Source organism: Cololabis saira, chromosome 21 (genome assembly GCF_033807715.1).
Source record: "Cololabis saira isolate AMF1-May2022 chromosome 21, fColSai1.1, whole genome shotgun sequence".
Taxonomy (NCBI): domain Eukaryota; kingdom Metazoa; phylum Chordata; class Actinopteri; order Beloniformes; family Belonidae; genus Cololabis; species Cololabis saira.
Window position 1 is genome coordinate 23,085,198 of NC_084607.1, and position 20,343 is coordinate 23,105,540.

At 42.2% G+C, this 20,343-nt stretch overlaps 1 protein-coding gene across 5 annotated transcripts; it reads right to left on the minus strand.

Moving 5' to 3' along the window:
• Positions 1-72: 72 nt before the first annotated feature.
• Positions 73-18,477, minus strand: nacc1a (nucleus accumbens associated 1, BEN and BTB (POZ) domain containing a). Of its 5 annotated transcripts, none has more exons than XM_061710927.1 (8): positions 18,172-18,474; positions 13,833-13,990; positions 12,870-13,148; positions 12,148-12,772; positions 10,299-10,466; positions 6,792-6,897; positions 6,530-6,627; positions 73-3,708 (listed from the first exon to the last, which is right to left on the minus strand). In XM_061710927.1, exons 1-8 carry the CDS (start codon positions 18,404-18,406, stop codon positions 3,398-3,400), a joined length of 1,980 nt encoding a protein of 659 aa, XP_061566911.1. In that variant the 5' UTR covers positions 18,407-18,474; the 3' UTR covers positions 73-3,397. The 5 variants fall into 5 exon arrangements, with proteins under 5 accessions (XP_061566911.1, XP_061566910.1, XP_061566912.1 ...); XM_061710926.1 differs by having other exon boundaries at positions 10,299-10,469; positions 18,172-18,472; XM_061710928.1 differs by lacking the exon at positions 18,172-18,474 and adding an exon at positions 17,351-18,053 and having other exon boundaries at positions 10,299-10,469.
• Between the last annotated feature and the right edge of the window lie 1,866 nt (positions 18,478-20,343).

The following is a 20,343-nucleotide window of genomic DNA, read 5'->3' on the forward strand; positions in this document are numbered from 1 at the left end:
AATGAAAAATGATGTAAGCCTCAATGACTTGATGGATTAAAGAAAATGGTCAAGCAAAGTACGAGTCTGAGATAAATTGTTACAAATCTTTTATTAAGGTATTCATTATTTAATCCATGTTGATATTTTCTATGATTTGCATTTCTTTATTTTACAGTTGTTAATGTGCAATTACTTTTGATAATGTTGGGTCACAGTTACAGGGCTTTCACAAAGTCATTGGCACTTGGAAACAGAGAAAGAAGGAGGATGAGCCGAACAGGAGGTCTACTGGTGGTGCGGGGTTACAGAGGCCAAAGAGCAGGGGCAAGGACATGGGCAGACTGGTTACTGCACAGGTGGTGAAGAAGCTGTGTTTTTTGGGTAAATATATACCTCATGCTGCGAGTGCACAACAAACAATCTGTTCTGTGTATGAGTCTATATATAATATACAGCATTTATCTATACATGTATAGAACCATATTTATATATGCACGTTTTAAAGACAAAAGGACTGCTCATGCCGTGCCACAGCTTACCATTCAAGTGTGTAGGTCTATACGTTTCATGATGTGTAAACACAATTCGCTTTACATGTGCAGATAAAAAAATCAAATAAAAAGTTATCAAGTGTGCACAGTCACTCTCACGCACCTATTAAATATAAAGCACTGTGCAAATAGGCTGTGAGCGAGGGACTTCTGGGAGCCGGATAAACCTTTGACATGTATCGTAGCCATGCTTCAGATGCCAACTGGGGCCTTAAACCAGTGTCTTCTGGCGGTAAAAGCTACAAGGAGAAAACACCAGTGCTTGTTGGTGAAGTGTGGAGATGTCTGTATTTGGGTTGAGCTGCTGTGTTGTGATTAACAGCCTCACCGATGGCTCACTCTTGACATTTCAGCCCCATATGATCCAGAATATATAGTAAAGAGTCATTCAGTGGGTCGCGGTTGAAACATGAAATCGATCTACAAGCTCACTGCTGTTCCCCCTTAAAAGCTTCTTTATGTTCACTGTGATGTGAAACTCCTTTGAACTTAACAAAACATGATGCAAAAACTTAAAAGATAAATCTAAGTAAGGCTGAGCAGACTGAAGCACTGCTTTCAAACGCATGACTAAACTTGTGGAAGTGAAACACGATACCAGCTGCATGAAGGACAGGAAGCACAGAACAGTCTTCAAAAATACTGGAGAGGTACACAAGGGAGGAGTGCCCATGTGGCATCTACAGACAAATGCAAAACTGAGGTTTTTCTATGTTATTAGCCTTACTGAATACTTATAAAGGTACTGCATTTTTGTTCTGTCCGCACATCTCCCAGCTAAACCACCTAAGTAAAGTCATTCTGTAGTTTTAAATAATAAAAATAGCTTGAGTTATAATGTATAATGCTTCTGCAAGAAAGAGAGCACTTTCAGACAACACCGCATTGAAAAGGAAGCAGGAGTTCCTTCCCACCCGTCTTCAGGAAAGTAGAAATGTCTTTTCACAAGTAGTGTTCAGTCGTAATGGAGAGCATTTCAGATTCCGAGTCAAACCGGAACCATTTCCACTTTTATCCACCTGCAGCAGGAACGGTGATTCCCCTGTACTGACACACGTTCAGCAGATCAACATCCACTCAACAGGACTTAAAAAAAAAAAAAAAACATCAGTCATTGACATTTCTTATTCAGACATCTCCAGCGACAGAAAGGAAGAACACTTGGGATTCAACTCAACAGTCTTCTTGGATATTTACAGTGTGAGTTTGTGTCCATCTAATGAAGAAACAGACAGGCATGAGGGGAAAATAATTACATGTTACATCTAAAGGGGGATTGATTGCTACACAACATTTCTCAAAAAAGGTGCATGAACCACTGGTTCTTCTTATTAAGGTGCAGTAATCACCACTCTACCGCTCATGGAAGGTGCAAAATCATTTCAAGCTCCAAAATAAAAGCCTTTTCAGAACTTCCAGATTAAAAGAGATGCAATAGATAGATGAATCCACTACATACTTAAAGACATCTGCACGGTACAGACTCGCCTTCTTGGTCAAAGAACTACATGGCATGCACGGATAGTAGCACAAAAATCACTTTACCTCAAGCAATACTGCCTCCTCATGACATCACTGCACCAGTTAGCTTCTGCTTACTATTTCAATTAAAAGGCACATTCTTTTATCCAATGATCATTAATGACTTTTCACTCATTTCTATACAAAGACAAAGCTAGTTGAGTTGTCAGATCAATATAACCTTTACATTTCTACAAGTAGTCATCAAAACTGTGAGCTAGATGTTTTATCAGAGGCAAACCCTCCAGATTCACATCCGAACAAGAAAGAGTTATCACAGACACAGTCAAGCCAGCTGATACAGTCTCATTGTTGCTTTTAAGCTAAGGAGATGAAATGCGTCAAATTTAGCAGTTCAACTGCTCATTCCATCCCTTTCACTGGAAAATAAAGATAAAAATAAATGACAGAGGCTACTATGATAAGACTGCTTTGTTATACTCCTGCAAAAATAGCACTTTTCCTTATTTAACAAGAGCTCTTTCAATAAAAGCTGAATATTGAGATTTTAAAACAATCCCTCTCACTCTCTTTGCTCATGCCATTCTAGGCATGGGCACTTGTATAAATATAATTTGTCTTCTAAAAATATGACCAACTTTAATCGCTCGTTGCCCCTCAAATCTTCTTTACAATCATCTTGGTAGAAAGCTTTTCCCCTCTCACTTTTCAGGTCATGAACAGAGTAACATGCGAAAAAATGTAAAAAACAAAGAAAGATGGGAATATTTTGATAAGACACGGCACAGTGAAACACTCGAGTGTGATTCTCTGCCATCAAAAACGGTGAGGTGGGTTGAAGAAGACTCGTAGGGTGATGAGGGGAAGATGCGATAGGAGGAAGAAGTAGTAGTGTTAATTCTTTTTAAAGTCTATTTTAAATTTAGTTCCTTTCCCGCAGCTGGAACACAGGTTGTCAGGCTTGCATAGAGAGAAATGCCACCGACACCAAGATTCTTTATGCTCATCACCTCAACCCCTAGCCTGTCCATCCCAGCCATCCCTTCCTCCTCAGGGTACGCTGGTAGCTCTCCTTACCACCTTCACCTCAGGGAATGTATTCAAAATGCAACAGTGGATGCTTACACACCTTAAAAAGACAAGGGGAGGCAGAGGCCAGACCCCCTCTTACACTCTTATGATTCTTTTTACAGTCATAAAGCAAAAGTTGTAAGTTTTCACGTCCTGGTTATATCAGGGTAACAGCCGTAGCCCCTAGCAGTGTAGTACAGACAATCAAAATGTGAGAGATCAGTGTGGGCCAAAAAGTGAGGAGGCAAGCACAACTGGGAAATACTGGTTTGTGCATCACCAAATTACACCCTTCGTCGGGGGCTCAGCGTTCAAAACAGCGATCCTCCGTCGCCGCTGACGCTCGGCAGAGATTCACCCGAAGAGCCACCTGATTCCATGCTGGCGCCGCCGGTGGCCTCCAGAGAGGTGGGGTCAAAGCCGGGGTCGGCCCCCAGTGTGTCGTCCTCCGTCTTGACCCCGTCAGGTAGAAAAGCAGAGTAGGCGTCGCTCTCAGCCATTAACAGCTTTAGCTTCGGTATCCAGCTCTTGCGTACCACTCGGCGAGCGTTGGTGCACATGTCCGCTGCAATGGCGTTCATCTCGCTCTCTTTGAAGCTGGTGGCGAAGTTCTGGCAATAAACTGACAAGAGGAAAAAAAAAAAAGGGATGGGAATAAGTATAGCTGCTAACTCTGCTTGCATGTATGTAAAGACAAAGAGGGCGAAGGCTTTTGTTTTGAATTTTATACATTTTTTGTAATTACTTTTAAAATCATCTATACATCTTTAATATGCGATTACAGACTCAAGTCTACCTCTGTTTATCCCCCTCCTCTACAATAACTGGACCGATTTGATTGATTTCATATGATTATTCTTGGCAGTGGGGGCAGAATCTCCAGACGATCCCCTCATCAAAAAAATTGTGATTTGTGAAAAGATTTTATTCAAATAATTTTAGTTGCTAGCTTCGAAATTCTCAAAAACAGGACATTTGTTATGTACATCACTGAGAATAAAAACAAAACATATTTTAATATTTTATTCTCTTATTCATTCATCCTCACAGGCCTGTGCATTCAGACTGTAGTGGCTGAGAACAAGAGTTGGTGATCTAAATTAAGCTCTACAAGTATGTGTGGAGCCTATGAATGTTGAAAAATGTTTATAAGCAGTTTTCCTGAAATTACTGCATTCATATCGACCTTTTCTAGCCTTGTTGACCGCTCAAAACCCTTTGGAATGCAAGCCACATTTAGAGGCACATGGAGTTTCCTCCCACAGTCCAGAAACATGTATGCCAGGTTAATTCATGATTCTAAGTTACCCATATGAGTGAGTGTCTGTGGGTATTTGTCTGGATGTGGCCCTGCGATGGACTGGTGACCAGTCCAGGGTGTAACCCCTGCCCTTCGTCTAAGGAGAGCTGGGATAGGCTCCAGCTGATTGGTGGTGGTATATAAAGTGGACGGACCGACACTGGGTGCAGAGGGAAAATGTAGGGGAAGATAGTTCAGTGGTTGCATGCATGAGTCGACAGGCTGACCGCTGACAGCTCAGCTATTAATACCAGAAAAACGATATCGAGTCACACAGGTTGAAAATGGGTTACTGTGTTAGCATTATGATCATGGTTGATACAATTACAGCTTATTATCTTTTCATTGTTCAGAGTACAGTAATCCCTCGCTATAACGCGGTTCACCTTTCACGGTCTCGCTGCTTCACGAGTTTGCATTGTGCATCGTGTTCTGCATTCTAATTGGCTAAACGGTCTCTCTGCTTCTTCACTTCCTGTGTCAATAACGTTGGTCGCTTAGCAACAATGCTGAGAACGGTCGATGAGCAGCTCAAGAATCGGACCCTTTGATGAATCGTTTATTACAGTTCTCAAACATATCGATGGTGGCATGTCGGTTTATAAGAATCTTTTTGCCTAGAAGAAAAAAAGAGCGACAACAATCCATAACTATGTTCTTCTCTCGGAAAAAACGCACCTGTACCATGAGCTTTAGAAGAAAAATACGCTACAGAGCGAGTCGGGGTGCAGCGGCACAGTCAGAAGAGCAGTGAAATATGCGCAAGTCAGAATTTGTCCTACTGTACTGATTGTATTTTTCATTTTCTCCTGTTCAAATTCAAGTACTCGGGTCACGGTGCTGATCTCTGCAATTTGAAGCCTTGTATAATAATTGTAAAAAATATAAAGGTTGCTACTTCACGGATTTCACCTATCAAGGGTTCTTTTTAGAACGTAAAGTAAAGCAAAATGCTGTGTCATTATTGTTTACATGAGCAAGGGCAACACACAACTGCCCTGCTGTAGAATACATAAGTACAATGATGTAACCTGCTCCCTGGCAGGTACAGTATGTGAGAAGGTCATCACCTCTCTCATGTCCGTCAGTTACAGCTTGTTGGCTTACACCACAGCCTGTAAGCTCCTCATCTGCCCAAGACTAACAATACAGTCAAACTTCTCATCCAACTCTGTCAGGAGGCATATAAGCAAAATTCCCAGTATGCTGAACTGTGCTGTTTTAAAGACTGAAATATAGAATATAATATTCAATGGCACTCCTGCAGATGCTGGCAGAATTGAGAACGGATCAGCCAAGGGACAAATCCGTCGCCCCCATTTTACTAACGAGATGCACTGTAGGCACATTAGCGCTTCTTCACCAAGCCAGCCAGAAGTTTCACTGAGTCATCTGAATAGCTGCTCACAATTTCTGGTCAAACATTCCTCGGCTCATACAGAAAATACAACTAAATAAACACACAGCTTTCCTTTGGGTGTGTGCTCCCCGTGTTTAGTTTCAGGTTGAATGTTGCAAACAATCTCTCATTAGTATGCCGATCCAAATCTATTCCTATAAAGTGACCATTGTGACATTAACACCCACTGAAAACTTCCTTCTTGATTTTTTTTTTTGACATTTCCTCTTCCACTGTAAATCCTCCTGTTTTTTTGTTAATGATGGTTTACATTTGATTTTCTCAGATTATTTCTCACAGTTCAGTCACATTTAAGAATAAAATTACGAGTGTTATTGTTTCAACTGAGACCTCTCGTGCTGGGAGTCACATTTTCTGTTAATCAACTTTTTAAGCACCCTCTTCTGCAAGTATTTGCTTTAGAAATGCAAATTGCATTGCGATTCCACATTTTTTTCTTGGTTATTTACTAATTCCGTATTTTTTCACCATTTTATCAAATGATACTGATAACATGATCTCACAATGTTCCTGTCTGAGTTTTTTCTATAAAAAGAAACAGCTCAATCAATATCCTTCAAGAATCGGGACTTTGTTTTGTTAATTTTCTCGTCTCTTAGCCGGGAGACGATTGTGCATTCCTGTCTGAAACTACCCAGTATCACAAGCAAATGTTGTATGCAAATTGTTTGCATGCTTGTGGGCAGGCTCCGACAGACAGACAGACAAAATGTGTAGGCTCACATTTGACCGCATGGAGCACTCTGTTGTCCAGTGGCTTGCGGCTTGGGTCATTGGTGGACGAGCGAATGCCTGTTCCACAGCTATTGGCCAAAGTATTCCTGGTACATCAAAACAGAAATAAGTGGCACAGAAAACAAAAATAGTTGCTTTATCCCTCTTAAGCCAACAGTCAAAAACTACTTTTCTTTCTAAATCAGAGCTACGCTTCCTCTAACTGTACATGAAACACTTGCAGAAATAGACCCAGACAGCGGGAACAAACCTGTCAAAGAAGGCAGCCAGCAGCCTCCTCAGCAGCACCTTGTGTCTGGTCCCCGCGCTCACATGACAGTTCATTAGCTGGGCCCGCGATATGTACACAGAAGTTCCTGCAGAGACAACACATGCAAACAGTATGTAAAAAAACATGGAAGTATACATTATCAACAATTATTATCCATTCAAACTTCTATTTTCTGTTTTATTAGTCATACAGTATAATGATGAAGTCAGAAGCTTTGCTTTTATTGGGACTGAGAAAGTGTTTATTTAGCGGCAGCTGTGATTCATATCACATTGCTGTGGCTGGAGCAAGGAGTCTGTGCTTTAGCTCTGGTTTCAATGTGTCTCTTCTCTATTTCTGCTGTGATTTTTTCAAAATATTTTTTAATTTACATTTTGAATTTGCACTTTAAACACAATCTTGAATACGTAACATTTATTTCTTGTGATATTTGTCATTGCCTTTTGTCACTACAGCAGAACAATACCTGCTTTTTGGAACGTTCACTTCCTCATTCACTTCTCACACATAGTATTGTTAACTCAGAGATGTAACCTGGCCCACAGCAAACACAGACACTATCACAGGATGTCCTTGACATAAACACAGAGTCACATGTGCAACACGGTCCTGCATTTCAGTGAAAAGCTCAGTCATCTGAGGACCGCTTCCTGTAAATGTGTGTGTACATATCAGTACCATTTGCCAAGCCCGGTTTAGGTCCTTTGATTTCGTCATTTTGGACCTGTTCCTACATGATTATAATGACTGGAAAGCTGGAAAATGCATTTAATAGAACCAAGAATAAAACATGTCACTATTGGTGTGAAGCAGTTGAAGTATTCCACTGAAGTATTAAAGTAAAACTGAATAAAATATCAAACAATAATGTACTTCAATCCATCTGTGTACACCGTGTACAGGTCTCCAGTCCATGCCAGGACTGCAACATAAGGTGAACTCCATCTGCAGGAACCTTTTGAAGGAACTAGGTTCTTGTATGGGGCACTGTCATTGATTACAACCAATCACAAAAAAACAGTCTGATAAGACTTCAGAAAGATAAATCACATTCCCAAAAGCAGCCCTGGTAGGAAAGAGACACTTCGAAGAAAACCCTTAACCTTCAGGATGGACCACACAGTACTTAACATTTCCGACTGGTCAAGTGTTCACAGCGTTTCATTTCTACCTTTCTGCCTCGCTCACGTCTCGTTGTCATTATCTGTAAATACAACATTCAAACTCAGAATCATCCCACTTCAGCCAGCTGAGAAGATACAGGGAGTCGAGCTCCAGAACGAATGAGGAGAGAAAGCTCTAATTCTGTCAAGAAACCAGAACAATCAACCTGGGTACCAGCAACGAACTAACAATGCAAACTATTTAAATGTACTTCAAATGAGATAATAAAAGATGAGCAAACAAAAATATAAAACATGCTTAAATCAAAAAAAATAAAATACACACACACACACACACACACACAGGCCACTTTATTAGGTCCACCTTGCTATTACCAGGTTGGACCCCTTTTGCCTTCAGAACTGCCCAAATCCTTCGTGGCATAAATGCAACCAGGTACTGGAAACATTCCTCAGAGAGTTTAGTCCACAGTGACAATGATAGCATCACGTTGTTGCTGCAGATTTGTCGGCTGCACATCCATGATGAGAGTCTCTCGTTCCACCACAAAGGTGCTCTATTGGATTGAGATCTGGTGACTGTGGAGGCCATTTCAGTTCAGTTAACTCTTTGTCATGTTCAAGAAACCAGTCTGAGATGATTCTTTATGACATGGCGTGTTATCCTGCTGGAAGTAGCATCAGAAGATGGTCCACTGTGGTCATAAAGGGATGGACATGGTCAGCAACAATACTCAGGTAGGCTGTGGTGTTGACACGATGCTCAGTTGGTACTAATGGACCCAAAGTGTGCCAGGAAAATATCCTCCACACCATTACACCACCACCACCAGCCCCAACCGTTGATACAGAGCAGGATGGATCCATGCTTTCATGTTGTTGACGCCAAATTCTGACCCGACCATCCGAATGTCGCGGGAGAAATCAAGACTCATCAGAACAGGCAACAATTTTCCTTCTTCTGTTGTCCAATTTTGGTGAACCTGTGAGAATTGTAGCTTCAGTTTCCTGTTCTTAGCTGACAAGAGTGACATCCATCCGCCTCAAGGTTTGATGTGTTGTGTGTTCAGAGATGCTCTTCTGCAAACCTCAGTTTTAACGAGTGGTTATTTGAGTTACTGTTGCCTTTCTATCAGCTCAAACCAGTCTGGCCATTCTCCTCTGGCCTCTGGCATCAACAAGGCATTTGCACCCACAAAACTGCCGTTCACTGGATATTTTCTCTTTTTCGGACTATTCTCTGTACATCTTAGAAATGGTTGTGCGTGAAAATCCCAGTAGATCAGCAGTTCCTGAAATACTCAGACCAGCCCGTCTGGCACCAACAACCATGCCACGTTCAAGGTCACTTAAATCACTTTTCTTGCCCATTCTGATTCTGGTTTGAACTGCAGCAGATCGTCTTGACCATGTTTACATGCCTAAATGCATTGAGTTACTGCCATGGGATTGGCTGATTAGACATTTGCGTCAATGAGCAGTTGGACAGGTGTACCTAATAAAGTGGGTAGGTAGGATGGAAGGATATACACACATATACATTATATATATATATATATATATATATACATATACACACACACACACACACACACACACACACACACACACACACACGCACGGAGAAAGAGATGAAACTAATTGATTTTAAATAAAAAGGTCTGACTGATTTCAGGCTCTTTAGTCACAGGAGAATAAAATCTGTCTTAAAACACTAATAGCAAAGATAAGCTAAAATAAGAGTTTTTTGCTTCCAAAACTACAGCTGATATCCTGAAAGTATAATGCTTCTCATGCTCACTTTTATATAGGATTTTAGCTCATAGTAAATGGGTTTTCAGTTATTTAGTGCCTCTTTAACTTTATTCAGGTTGTACAGAGTGCTTTATATCGTATTTCTCATTTAGCCATTCACACAAACACACTCACACTACAGCTCTGCTATTACACAGTCACTCTAAATACAGCAGCACTTTGACTTGCACACTCATAAGATTGAGAATATCGGCAGGCAGTGTAGGGTTCAGTGTCCTACCCAAAGACACTCCAAGACGTCTGGTGTTAGAGCATGATTCAGTGTCACTTTTCCTGAAAATGATGTTACCAGGATATCAGTCAAGGCTACTCCAGAACCTGTTTAAATCGTTTAGATCTTTTTCTTCATGCCTTTGCAGTTATGCATCTTAAGAAGAGCTGGATTTTGTTACTGATGACAGGCTAGATGGTCCCTCCCTGGATTTCTTCCCTTTTACACAACTACTCCACTTCTTTGTTGCCAATTTCTAGGGTTCACGGAAAATACCGATGATGACAGATCCAAAATGAATAAAATCTGTTTTAGGCTTGCTAAATAATACATTACCTGAGACTAACTCCAGCTTCTCAGCAGGGTCTCCTTCCTCGTACAGTTTGGGGTGACAGCGGTTGCCTATCTGAGCGACAAGTTCAGCAGGAAGACATGTGAGATCTCGACCTCGCATCCGACCCCGTGTCTCTGTGTGGTCTGGCAGAGCTTCAACACGCTCGCCAGCTGCTGCAGAGAGACAGAAAAGTCATGCCACTTAGAAACATACATGATCCAATAATTATATATATATATATATATATATATATATATATATATATATATATACATACATACACACACACACACACACACACACACACACACACACACACACATACCTATGCACCTACACATACGCACACCAAATCGTTTCGGTACAGGGCTGACGCTACGGTGCACATGTGTACCGATCCGAATACAATGTTGGCTAGTAGCTAGTTAACAGGCTTGTTTTGGGTGCAGACTGCGGAGCATATTTCAAATCAGAGTTCCCACACCGACATCTTAAGTGGCGGACTGGAAGTTTGTAGTCAGCACCATTGATATACATAGTAAAGGCATTTAGATCTTTTTTTTATATCTATGGTCAGCACCGGACTCCCACGTAAATCTTTTTTCCACTAGCAAACGTCATGGCTGATGCACACAAGACGCCGGAGCTTGAAGACCCCCCTTATCTTTAAGGTCTCCTGTTTGAGACCACTTTGGTGAAAAACAACAATGGACAAAGACAAGAAATATCAGGCTGACATTCAACAGCAACCGGGCCTGTTTCTGGCAACACGTCAAACCTCATAATGGATCTGAATCTGCACCATGCGAATATCGCTGCTGCGAGGAGAGAAACCAGCACCGTGTCGACGCCGCTACCTTTGACATCCAAACAGCTGTGTGCCAGTGATTCAGATTGGGCTAAAGCAGCCAATAACTAGTGCCATTGGTGTTCTTATGGCGGCAGATCTGCGACCACTCAGTTGTCGAGAACACAGATTTTAAACACATGTTTTATATTTAGTTTAATATGAGAAAATGTTATTTATTGGAGGACTTGGTAATAGATGTATGCAGTATTCCTGTTTTGTATTCTTACACATACATAATATATATATATATATATATATATATATGTATATATATACCGTATTTTCTGGACTATAAGCCGGTACTTTTTTTATAGGTTTTCAACCATGCAGCTTATACAAAGGTGCGGCTATTCTGTGGATTTTTCTTCCACCGCTCGGTGCGCTCTAACCGGAATTAGAATCAAAACTAAGACAAAATAAATGCAAAGAAGAATACGCTACTTCTTCTTTAGCAGATAGAAGTAGGTAGAAGCAGATTTCAAACAGATAAATAGATAAATAAATACCAGTTACTTTCTTTTGGTTCTGTCCTGTTTTAATCAGCAAAGTTGCTGCCGTGTTAAAAGACACTGTTAGGAATCTATTTAGGTACAAACATGTACATCATTTACAGTTCAAAATCCTTCTGTACATGTAGTAAATATCTAATCTAACAACATAAATATCTGCGGCTTGCATATCTTTTTTTTTTTTTTCTTTTTTTTTTTTTAAATAGAGCGGATGCGGCTTGTATGCAGGTGCGGCTTATAGTCCAGAAAATACGGTATGTATAATTTATTTTTTTTTTTGTTTCATTTCTAAATGAAAATGCATAAACTGTTGTTTGCAAAAGTTGAAAATTAAATTAAGAGCAATTTTTATGTTGTGAACCGTACCGAACCGTGATTTTTGTGTACCGTTACACCTCTAACACACACACACACACACACACACACACGTATGTGTGTTTGTGTATATATCAGGCTCAAGCAAGAATTATTATGAAACATTTAGTCTATTACCTGCTGCTCCCATGTTGAGCATGCTGTACATGGTATACATGTTGCAGATTTGCCTATATTGCTCCTCTGCACTTTCATCTGTCCCTTCTTCTTCCTCTTCATCATCATGGTAGCTGATGGGCGAGTCACTAGCGTAGGTACTCAGGGTTCCTGGGCTAGCACCCTCTGACACACCAGGCGCTGCTGCAGAGCTCCCATTGGTGCCCCCACTGATCCCACCACTGGCCACCATGCCTGCCAGGCTGGTTGTGGTGACACCCATGCCCATGGCCATTCCCAGGGCTCCGGGGCTCTGGATCGCACTGCCCCGCAGTGCCTCCTGCGAATAACGTGCTGCCTTTCTGGCCCCTCCTCCTCCTCCCGAACCGGGCCCACCCCCATCTCGGCTGCTGCCACCCTCCCAAAGCCGCTTGGCTACGGGAGTGCAAACCACGGAATAAGGAGCCGCTGCTTCCGGCTGGCCAGTGTGCTGCTCCAACTTCACTCGTGATACCAGAGGCAGCGGTGTCAGGCTGGAGGCAGGTCGGCCTGCGCTGTTGCTGGTCTGTGTTACAGGACTCTGGGGCTCTGAGGGCGGGGCTTCCTCAGCGTGAAGACCCTGGGAGTCACAACTGGGGGAGGATACCTAGAAAAGAATATGAACATAAATCCCTAACGTCAGCCAGGTCAATAAACCACATTCTGTCACCAAACAGAAATATCAATTAGCTCATGAGCTTCACCTTGAGGAAGAATTCAGTGCCCTTTTCCATGATTTGCTGAATCTGCAGGAAGCCTGCAGTGTACATGAGAAGAAACTGGTCTCCCACTGTCATGCTGAGACGACCCGTGTAGCAGAAAGCCAAAATCTGTTGGAAGCTCTGGGGCTGCACAGCTGGCGGGAGCTCCACTACGGTGGGGTTCGTCTCATTACCGCTACCACCTGTACCACTGCTGCAGTTGCTGCTGCTGAAGAGGTCTCGGAAATAAGAGCTGCTCGCAGCAAGAACAGCTCGATGAGCCTACGGCGAAAAGGGGTAGGTGAGGTGTTGCCTTTGTTAGAACTTTTGAGATTTAAAATAACAAATGTAAAGTTTCCGCTCTTTGTAGTTTAATTTAAACAAATATGCTGATATATTCATGAAGAGACATCCCTCCTGTCAGAGTTTTGGTGAAAACTAGACTTTTTAAACTAATTTTAACCTTGTGGTTGGTTTTTACTAAAAATACAAAAATAAATCTTAAGTTTTTAAATTGAAAAGAATGATAGCCCCTATAAAAAGTGATTTGACGATTGTGTTTAACAGTTGGATAACAACTATGCCAAAATAGAATATAGTTCATCTTGAGAAAAGTAAATGGCGTTTGGTTTTGGTTGGCACAGATGCAACACACTGCTTTGAAACTTAGCTGGAGTCTTTCTGTGTGAAAGTTTGTATTTTCTCCACATGTTTTATTTTTTCCTCAAGGTACTCCTGTTTACTCAGACAGTTCAAAGACTTGCATGTCTGATCGATTTTAACAACAACTGCCCCCATGACTGTACAAACAAGGAAGGATAATGGCTTTCAAGCCTTCATGCAGCGTGGCTACCCCACTGCAATTAGACCACTTGTTTACACTCTATCCCAATCTTTAACTTTAACCTTTACTTCAAGATCCATTACCAAAATGAAAAGCATAGCATCTGGATGTTTCATAGGTACCTTGAATGCATGGCCCTTGACCACAACGGACACATCGCAGTAGAGGCCCTGCAGCCGCTGCTCATTTAGACACTCTAAAACGTTGTTGCCAAAGTTCGGGATCGCCATTTGGAGGGTCTGGGCCATGGTGCGCCTACGCACAGCACCAATGGGTTTCGCTGGGAAAAAAAGGTGGATAGAAAGAAAAAAAAAAAAGGACAGAGTACAAAAAAGACAGAGGGGAAGTGAATAAGACAACTTACTTGTATCACTGGGCTTTTTTATGTGAGACAAGACTATCTCCAGACCTCAGTGATGCTGAAACAAACTCACAACAATAACAAATAGATGTAATATCTTGTACTTTTCTTCCATGCAAGGAGTATTTCAGAAGGCAATGTGTGGAGGAGGGGGTGTGATGTAACACGACGGTGCTAAAAGACAAAAGGCTCAAAGAGAAAAGGAAAAAAGGGTGAGGAATGTCAGACTCTTCCATTAATAGACACAATAAAATGCCTTATAGTGTTTCATTGGCACAAACTGATTCCAAACATACACTTAATCTAATGGAGTCTATGTTATTACGGCTAAGCCAAAGCATTTAGAAGGAAATGCCTTTATTCTAGAGAAAAGCATTCCTGAATAAGAATTATATACCTTGGCATTCTCTATTCACATGGGCCAATAACATTTCTTCACACAGTCCTACAGAGAGCTTTTTGCAGGCAGTTTGGCAGTTTTCTTGAAACTTCCAGGGACAGACTCCTTCACATTAATCATATACTGCACATAACTTCAGCCTTGCAGTAGTTGCTATTGCCAGGGGTAGGCCTGCTAAAAGCTTTTTTTATTTTCTGTCTTCTGCGAGCTATAAAGTCTTGGGTCTTTAGATATCTGGGTCATGTTCTGTTATTCTAAGTGGGAAAGTGTGTGTGTGAGACCTAAACAAAAAGCCATATTGGAAGTTTCAATTCACTTCAATGAACAGTAATATACCTCCATATCCTGTATCTTCATTGTTACACCTTTTAAATTACAACAAACCAATGATCACTTTACTGCGGATATAAAGACTGAGTATAATACTGATTGGTATAGTGGTATTATATGCAGACACTGTGGACAAAGATACCAGCCATTTTCTTCTTGTCTGTATTTGTATATGCAGTACTTCATTATTCACAAAGTAACAGCATTCCTTCTGCTTCACATAAGTAAACTGTGTTAGTCTTCTGCTCTGCTCTACTGGTGAGTCCACATTGCATTTTATTTTCCACAAACCTTCGGTTAAGACATAAGATGTCAGATGAGAAAACAGGCCTGCAGTGCACAAAAGTGGACAAGTACTGTCAGACCTACATTTCCAAGTAACGCTTTACCACTTAAAAGTGTTGCGTGTGTGCATAATGCAGTTGTATACACGCAGAGAGATCAATCCCCACAACATACTATCCAATAATGAGGTAACAAACTGCCTGAAGCCCACCCCGTGAGAGGTATGCAACCAACTTTGGTGTGACTGACTGATGAGGGCCAGAGTGAGCTGCCCCATCATATCCAAAGCCTTTCATTTGGGTCCTCGCCAAGCTCCAGGGTAAAGAGAAATGCTCTCTTTGTCTCTGTCTCACTCAAGCTCCCTCTCCCTCATACTAAAACACAGATGCGCACACACAAACTCAAACAAACCCACAAAAGGCACACTGAGTCACACACAGGCATTAGACAATACTGCTTGTTTACAGTTTGGCGAGCCGCAGTGAGCACACATGTGTGCACAGAAAGACACACAAACACTAGGCTGAGAGCAGGGTGTGTTTGCACAGTTTGCTCCAACAGTAAGAGAGAATGTGACTGTGTGTTTGTGTGTACATGTGTGTCTTTATGCACCAAGGAAGGGTGGCGCGGCCTGCAGAGATGAGAGGGATCATCTCAGGTTCTTATGCCATTAAATATATAGAGTGCAGCAATGCAAGTGAATCAAGCTCTCTCTGTGACTTAGATTTCATACCAACCAGCCTGGAGAGAAAAGTAGGTCAAACATACTTGCAACATACTACTAACTCAAAAACTCCAGCACAACACAACCTTATCGGATTGTATGAAGCTGCATAGGTCTGAAAATGTCTCAATCAGAAAGCAATTCAAATTTGCAGGTTACTGTGACATTGCCGATCAAGATTACAGAAGACATTCCGGCTTTCCTATCTTTATCACCAACCAGATTCTGATAATGCTGCATCTGCTTTACTTCTGAAGGGAGCGCCAACATTAAAACGTCCAGGCTGATGCCAATGCAGAGATAAAAGTTTTAGTTCATCAGCTGAAAAGTGAGCGCTGTCTTCAAAACTGAGTGAATATCCATTGACCCCCAAGTTAAAATGTCCAAATTTGCAGCAAAAAGTAACATACTGTATTTAGAGTTGGTTATAGTTTCCATAGCTAGAATTCACATCTTTGACACCAGATCAGGTGAAATTATGTAAAGCAATACATTCATGTATAATTACGAGTGTGGAATTTGGAGTAGAAGCTGGCAAGCTATCATCATGTCCTGTAGTTGTCACTTTTGCTACAAAACTTTGTGCTAACCCAGCACTGGGGTCTCAGGACAAGTGGTTCACTCCAGCCCCTAAAACTAGCTGCTATGAATGTTGTAAATGTGGTTGAAAAAGGAGCTGTTGTACTGTACCTATGGTATTTTGACCAAAGTTTATCACAGGGCTTTCAATATGATCTCAGGAAACCGTTTCAGCTCGTCATAAAGGTTATAATATTTCTCCTTTAAGGCTGAAGAGTTTTAATTGTAACCCAAGGGAATGCTTTTTTTTTTTTCTGCACACCGACATGACTTATGCTGTGTTTGGATGGGACAGCTTTCAACACGTTTAAGAACTGTATACCCGCTTTCTGGTTAATCCATGTAGACACTGATAGAGCTGGCAAACACTTTTCCTTCTATAGGCATTTCCTGGCTCTCATGAGCCCATGCATGCATACCTGCACAGCTCCCCTCAAGTCCAGACAACTACAGGTCTGGTGTGGGACTACTTATATCACAGCTATAATAAACACTTTCTGAACTCCTTCACTTCATATTTCTGAATCTTTACACTCTCTCTACAAAGATGCAGAGGGAGCAGTGATTCAGTCTCCCTATAGGAGGAGGGGGGGCATGGATGGATGAAGGCACTCAGAATGTCAGCACACCTCGCTGATACCTGCCTCAGGTTGACTGTGTGCTTCTCTTTACAGAAGTCAAACGGTATTCGTGGGAGGGTTATATTAAACATGTTTTAGCAGACGAGACAGTACTTAATTCCCCCCCTCCCTCCTCCTCCTAGTGTCTTGACAGCGCTTTAATGTCCCCGTCCTCTGCCACCGCAGCGGGCCTCTACGGACGGCGGCTAACGGCTAAGCTAACGCCGGTGTTCCAAACATTTCGGTTCGCCCTCAAACTCCCGACGGCCGCGTCGCGCGCTCACCCCCGGCTTGCGCGGCGACGCGCGCTCCCGCGCCGAGGAGACAAACACCACACTTACTGCCTGAGCCGACGGTGGAATGGTGCTGCGGCGCCGGTTGTCAAGCCCAAAATGTAGCTAATTTAAATATTTTGGTGATGGTGGGGTGGAGGGGGGCATCACACTCTCTCTCTCACTCACACACACATACATATACCACCACCCCCCCCCCACCCTGCCATTCTCCGGTCTACCGACATCAACAGGTCATCCCGGGACACGCAGCAGCAGCAGCAGCTGAGGGCGAGCCCGGCGGAACCAGTGCGGCACGGAGAGGGGGAGAGGGGGGCATGAGGGGGGTATGAGGGGCACAACAAGGCACAATTCTTCGCAACCGGCGCTCATTGCCAAAAAAATGAAAAGAAAGAAGAAGCAAAAGCCTTTGACTGCTGCTGCAGCGTTTTCGCGTGTTTTGCCAGCCACGTGAAGTCCACCGCATTAACATCGTAAAAAATAAAAAAATTTAAAAAAATAGTAAACTCGTTGCTTTCGTGTTTCACATTAAGCTGGAAGAAAGTTTGTTTTGTGCCAACCCCTAAACCAAACGAGCCCGGTCTCATGCCTCCTGCCTAACCCCAGAAGTTCAGTGGTCCCGTATCACCATCATCATCATCGCCCCTAAAGGCTGATTTATGGTTCTGCGTTACATCGACGCAGATCCTACGGGGTAGGGTACGCGGCGACGCGCGCCCTACGCCGTACCCTACGGCGTAGGCTCTGCGTCGATTTAACGCAGAAGCATAATTCATGCTTAACCCATCCCTCCTCTCCTCGCTTCTCCTCTCCTCTCCGGGCGACCCTGACGGGACAGCAAGCAGCGCAGCGGCGGAGCAGACACTCACCCCGTCGCTGGGAAAGCCTGGTGCAGAGCGGTGCTTCAGCGGAGGAGACGCAGGTCTCTCTCCCCGTGGCTCTCCTCGCTCCCAGCGGCCATTCAGTGCAAGCGGAGCGGCGATCGCAGAGCCATCGAGGGCGGCACGGGATCCCAGGAGAGTGCGGAGCGCAGAGCCACCGATCGCGCAGAGCAGAGGAGGAGGAAGACCATGAGGAGGAAGGCCAGCATGACGCGCTCGTCATTCAATCGCATGGTCGTTTTGGAGCGCAGTCTCCATTTAGGGGGACTGTTTGCGCATTGGCACAGCAGCAGAGACAGTCCCAGCCCCGTCTTCCCTCGCTCCCCGCGTGTGAGCGAGGGGGGAATTGGGAAAAAAGTAGGCCGTGTGCGAGTGTGTGTAGTTATTTAACTTGAGTGAACTCGGAGCGCACATAGCACTGTAAAAACTCAAAATCTTACCAGGAATATTTGTCTTATTTCTAGTTAAAATGTCTAATTTTTAGTCCAAAAATTTCATTACACTTAAAACGAGAGTCATTACCAGAAAAATTACTTATTTGACAATTTTCACCTGTTTTAAGTAAATTTTCACTTGAAATAAGTAGAAAAATGTGCCAGTGGGACAAGATTTATCTTTTCATTACAAGCAAAACAATACAAAATCAATGTCAGCTGGGAAGCTGACCACTCATTCTGAGCTTAGCTTTGATGGTACCAAGCAAAAAAGGTTGTTTTATGTACAAACATATCCTTTTAAACTGATTTTATGATAAATTGAGAAACAAAACAAAACAAAACAAAAAAAAACAAAACATGTTATCCACAGTACTGGAGATGAGGGGGGATGGCATCCCCCCCTGAAATAAAAACTGTCAAAATCATCCCCCCTGTAAAACTGCCATCCCCCCTTTTCATCCCTTATGTCATTTCATCAATGAATGTGGTTTTACTGCTATTTCAACATTTAGAGTCATCACCAGAGAAATAACACCAGAAAAATAACTTATTTGACAATTTTCACCTGTTTCAAGTACATTTTCATTTGAAATAAGTAGGACAATCTGCCAATGGGACAAGATTTATCTTCTCATTACAAGCAAAACAATCTTGTTCCACTGGCAGATTTTCCTACTTATTTTAAGTGAAAATCTACTTGAAACAGGTGAAAATTGTTGTTTTTTCCAGTGATGAGTCTAGTTTTAAGTGTAATGAGATTTTTTGACTAAAAATGAGACAAATATTCTTGTTAAGATTTTGAGTTTTTGCAGTGAGAAAGTAGGGATAAAGCCGCGCCCTTGCTGGCTGTGAACAATCAAAACTGTTATGTGCAAAATGGCACCTATCATTCCCACGCACGCATATTTGGCATATGACATGCTGTAGGCCCCGCAGTCGCAATATTTCTAGCACCCTGCAGGGAGTGTTAGAGCCTGTAGGTCAAAGGGCTTTTCTCTGTAGTCTAGCAACTGTATATTTTCCGTAGTTCCCATATGTTACACACAGTTTGCACACAGAAATATAAATATTCAATTTGTGGGAATATAGTAATTAAATGCCAACAGAAGTAATAATACATATGTTTACAAATACTGCAGTTTGGACGTATAGAACATGCCAAATCAAATTAAAGTTAGTGATTCCTATGTTTTCTTAGACAAGCAGTATTAACGCAAAACATTTAACTTTGTTCAGGTACTAAATATCCATTTTTTGGCACTTTCCAAACATTCTTTATGCAGGGCCAAATCAAGACTGCAGATGGGGCGGTCAAGTACGTGAATCCTCCTCTTCCTCAGCCATGCCTTTGTAATGTGTGCCGAATGTAGTTTTGGATTGTCTTGTTAAAAATGTACAAACTTCCTTGGAAAATATGAAAGTATATGTTGCACTAAATTGCCAATATAATTTTAAACGTCAATGCTGCCATCACTGAAGTGTAAATGACCATTACCGAGGAAACAGACATAACCCAGAACCATCACAGAGCTTGGCTTGGTCCGGAGCAGATGATACCCATTTCTTCCATGAAAAGAGTTAGAATGCTGAAACCTTGCAGCCCAGTACTGGTTTCCACTTTGTGATGGTCCATTCCAGATAGTGCCAAGCTCAGATGAAATGATGCTGTCTGGACAAGTTAACATAAGGCTTTTTTTTTTTTTTACAGTAAAGTTATTTAAAG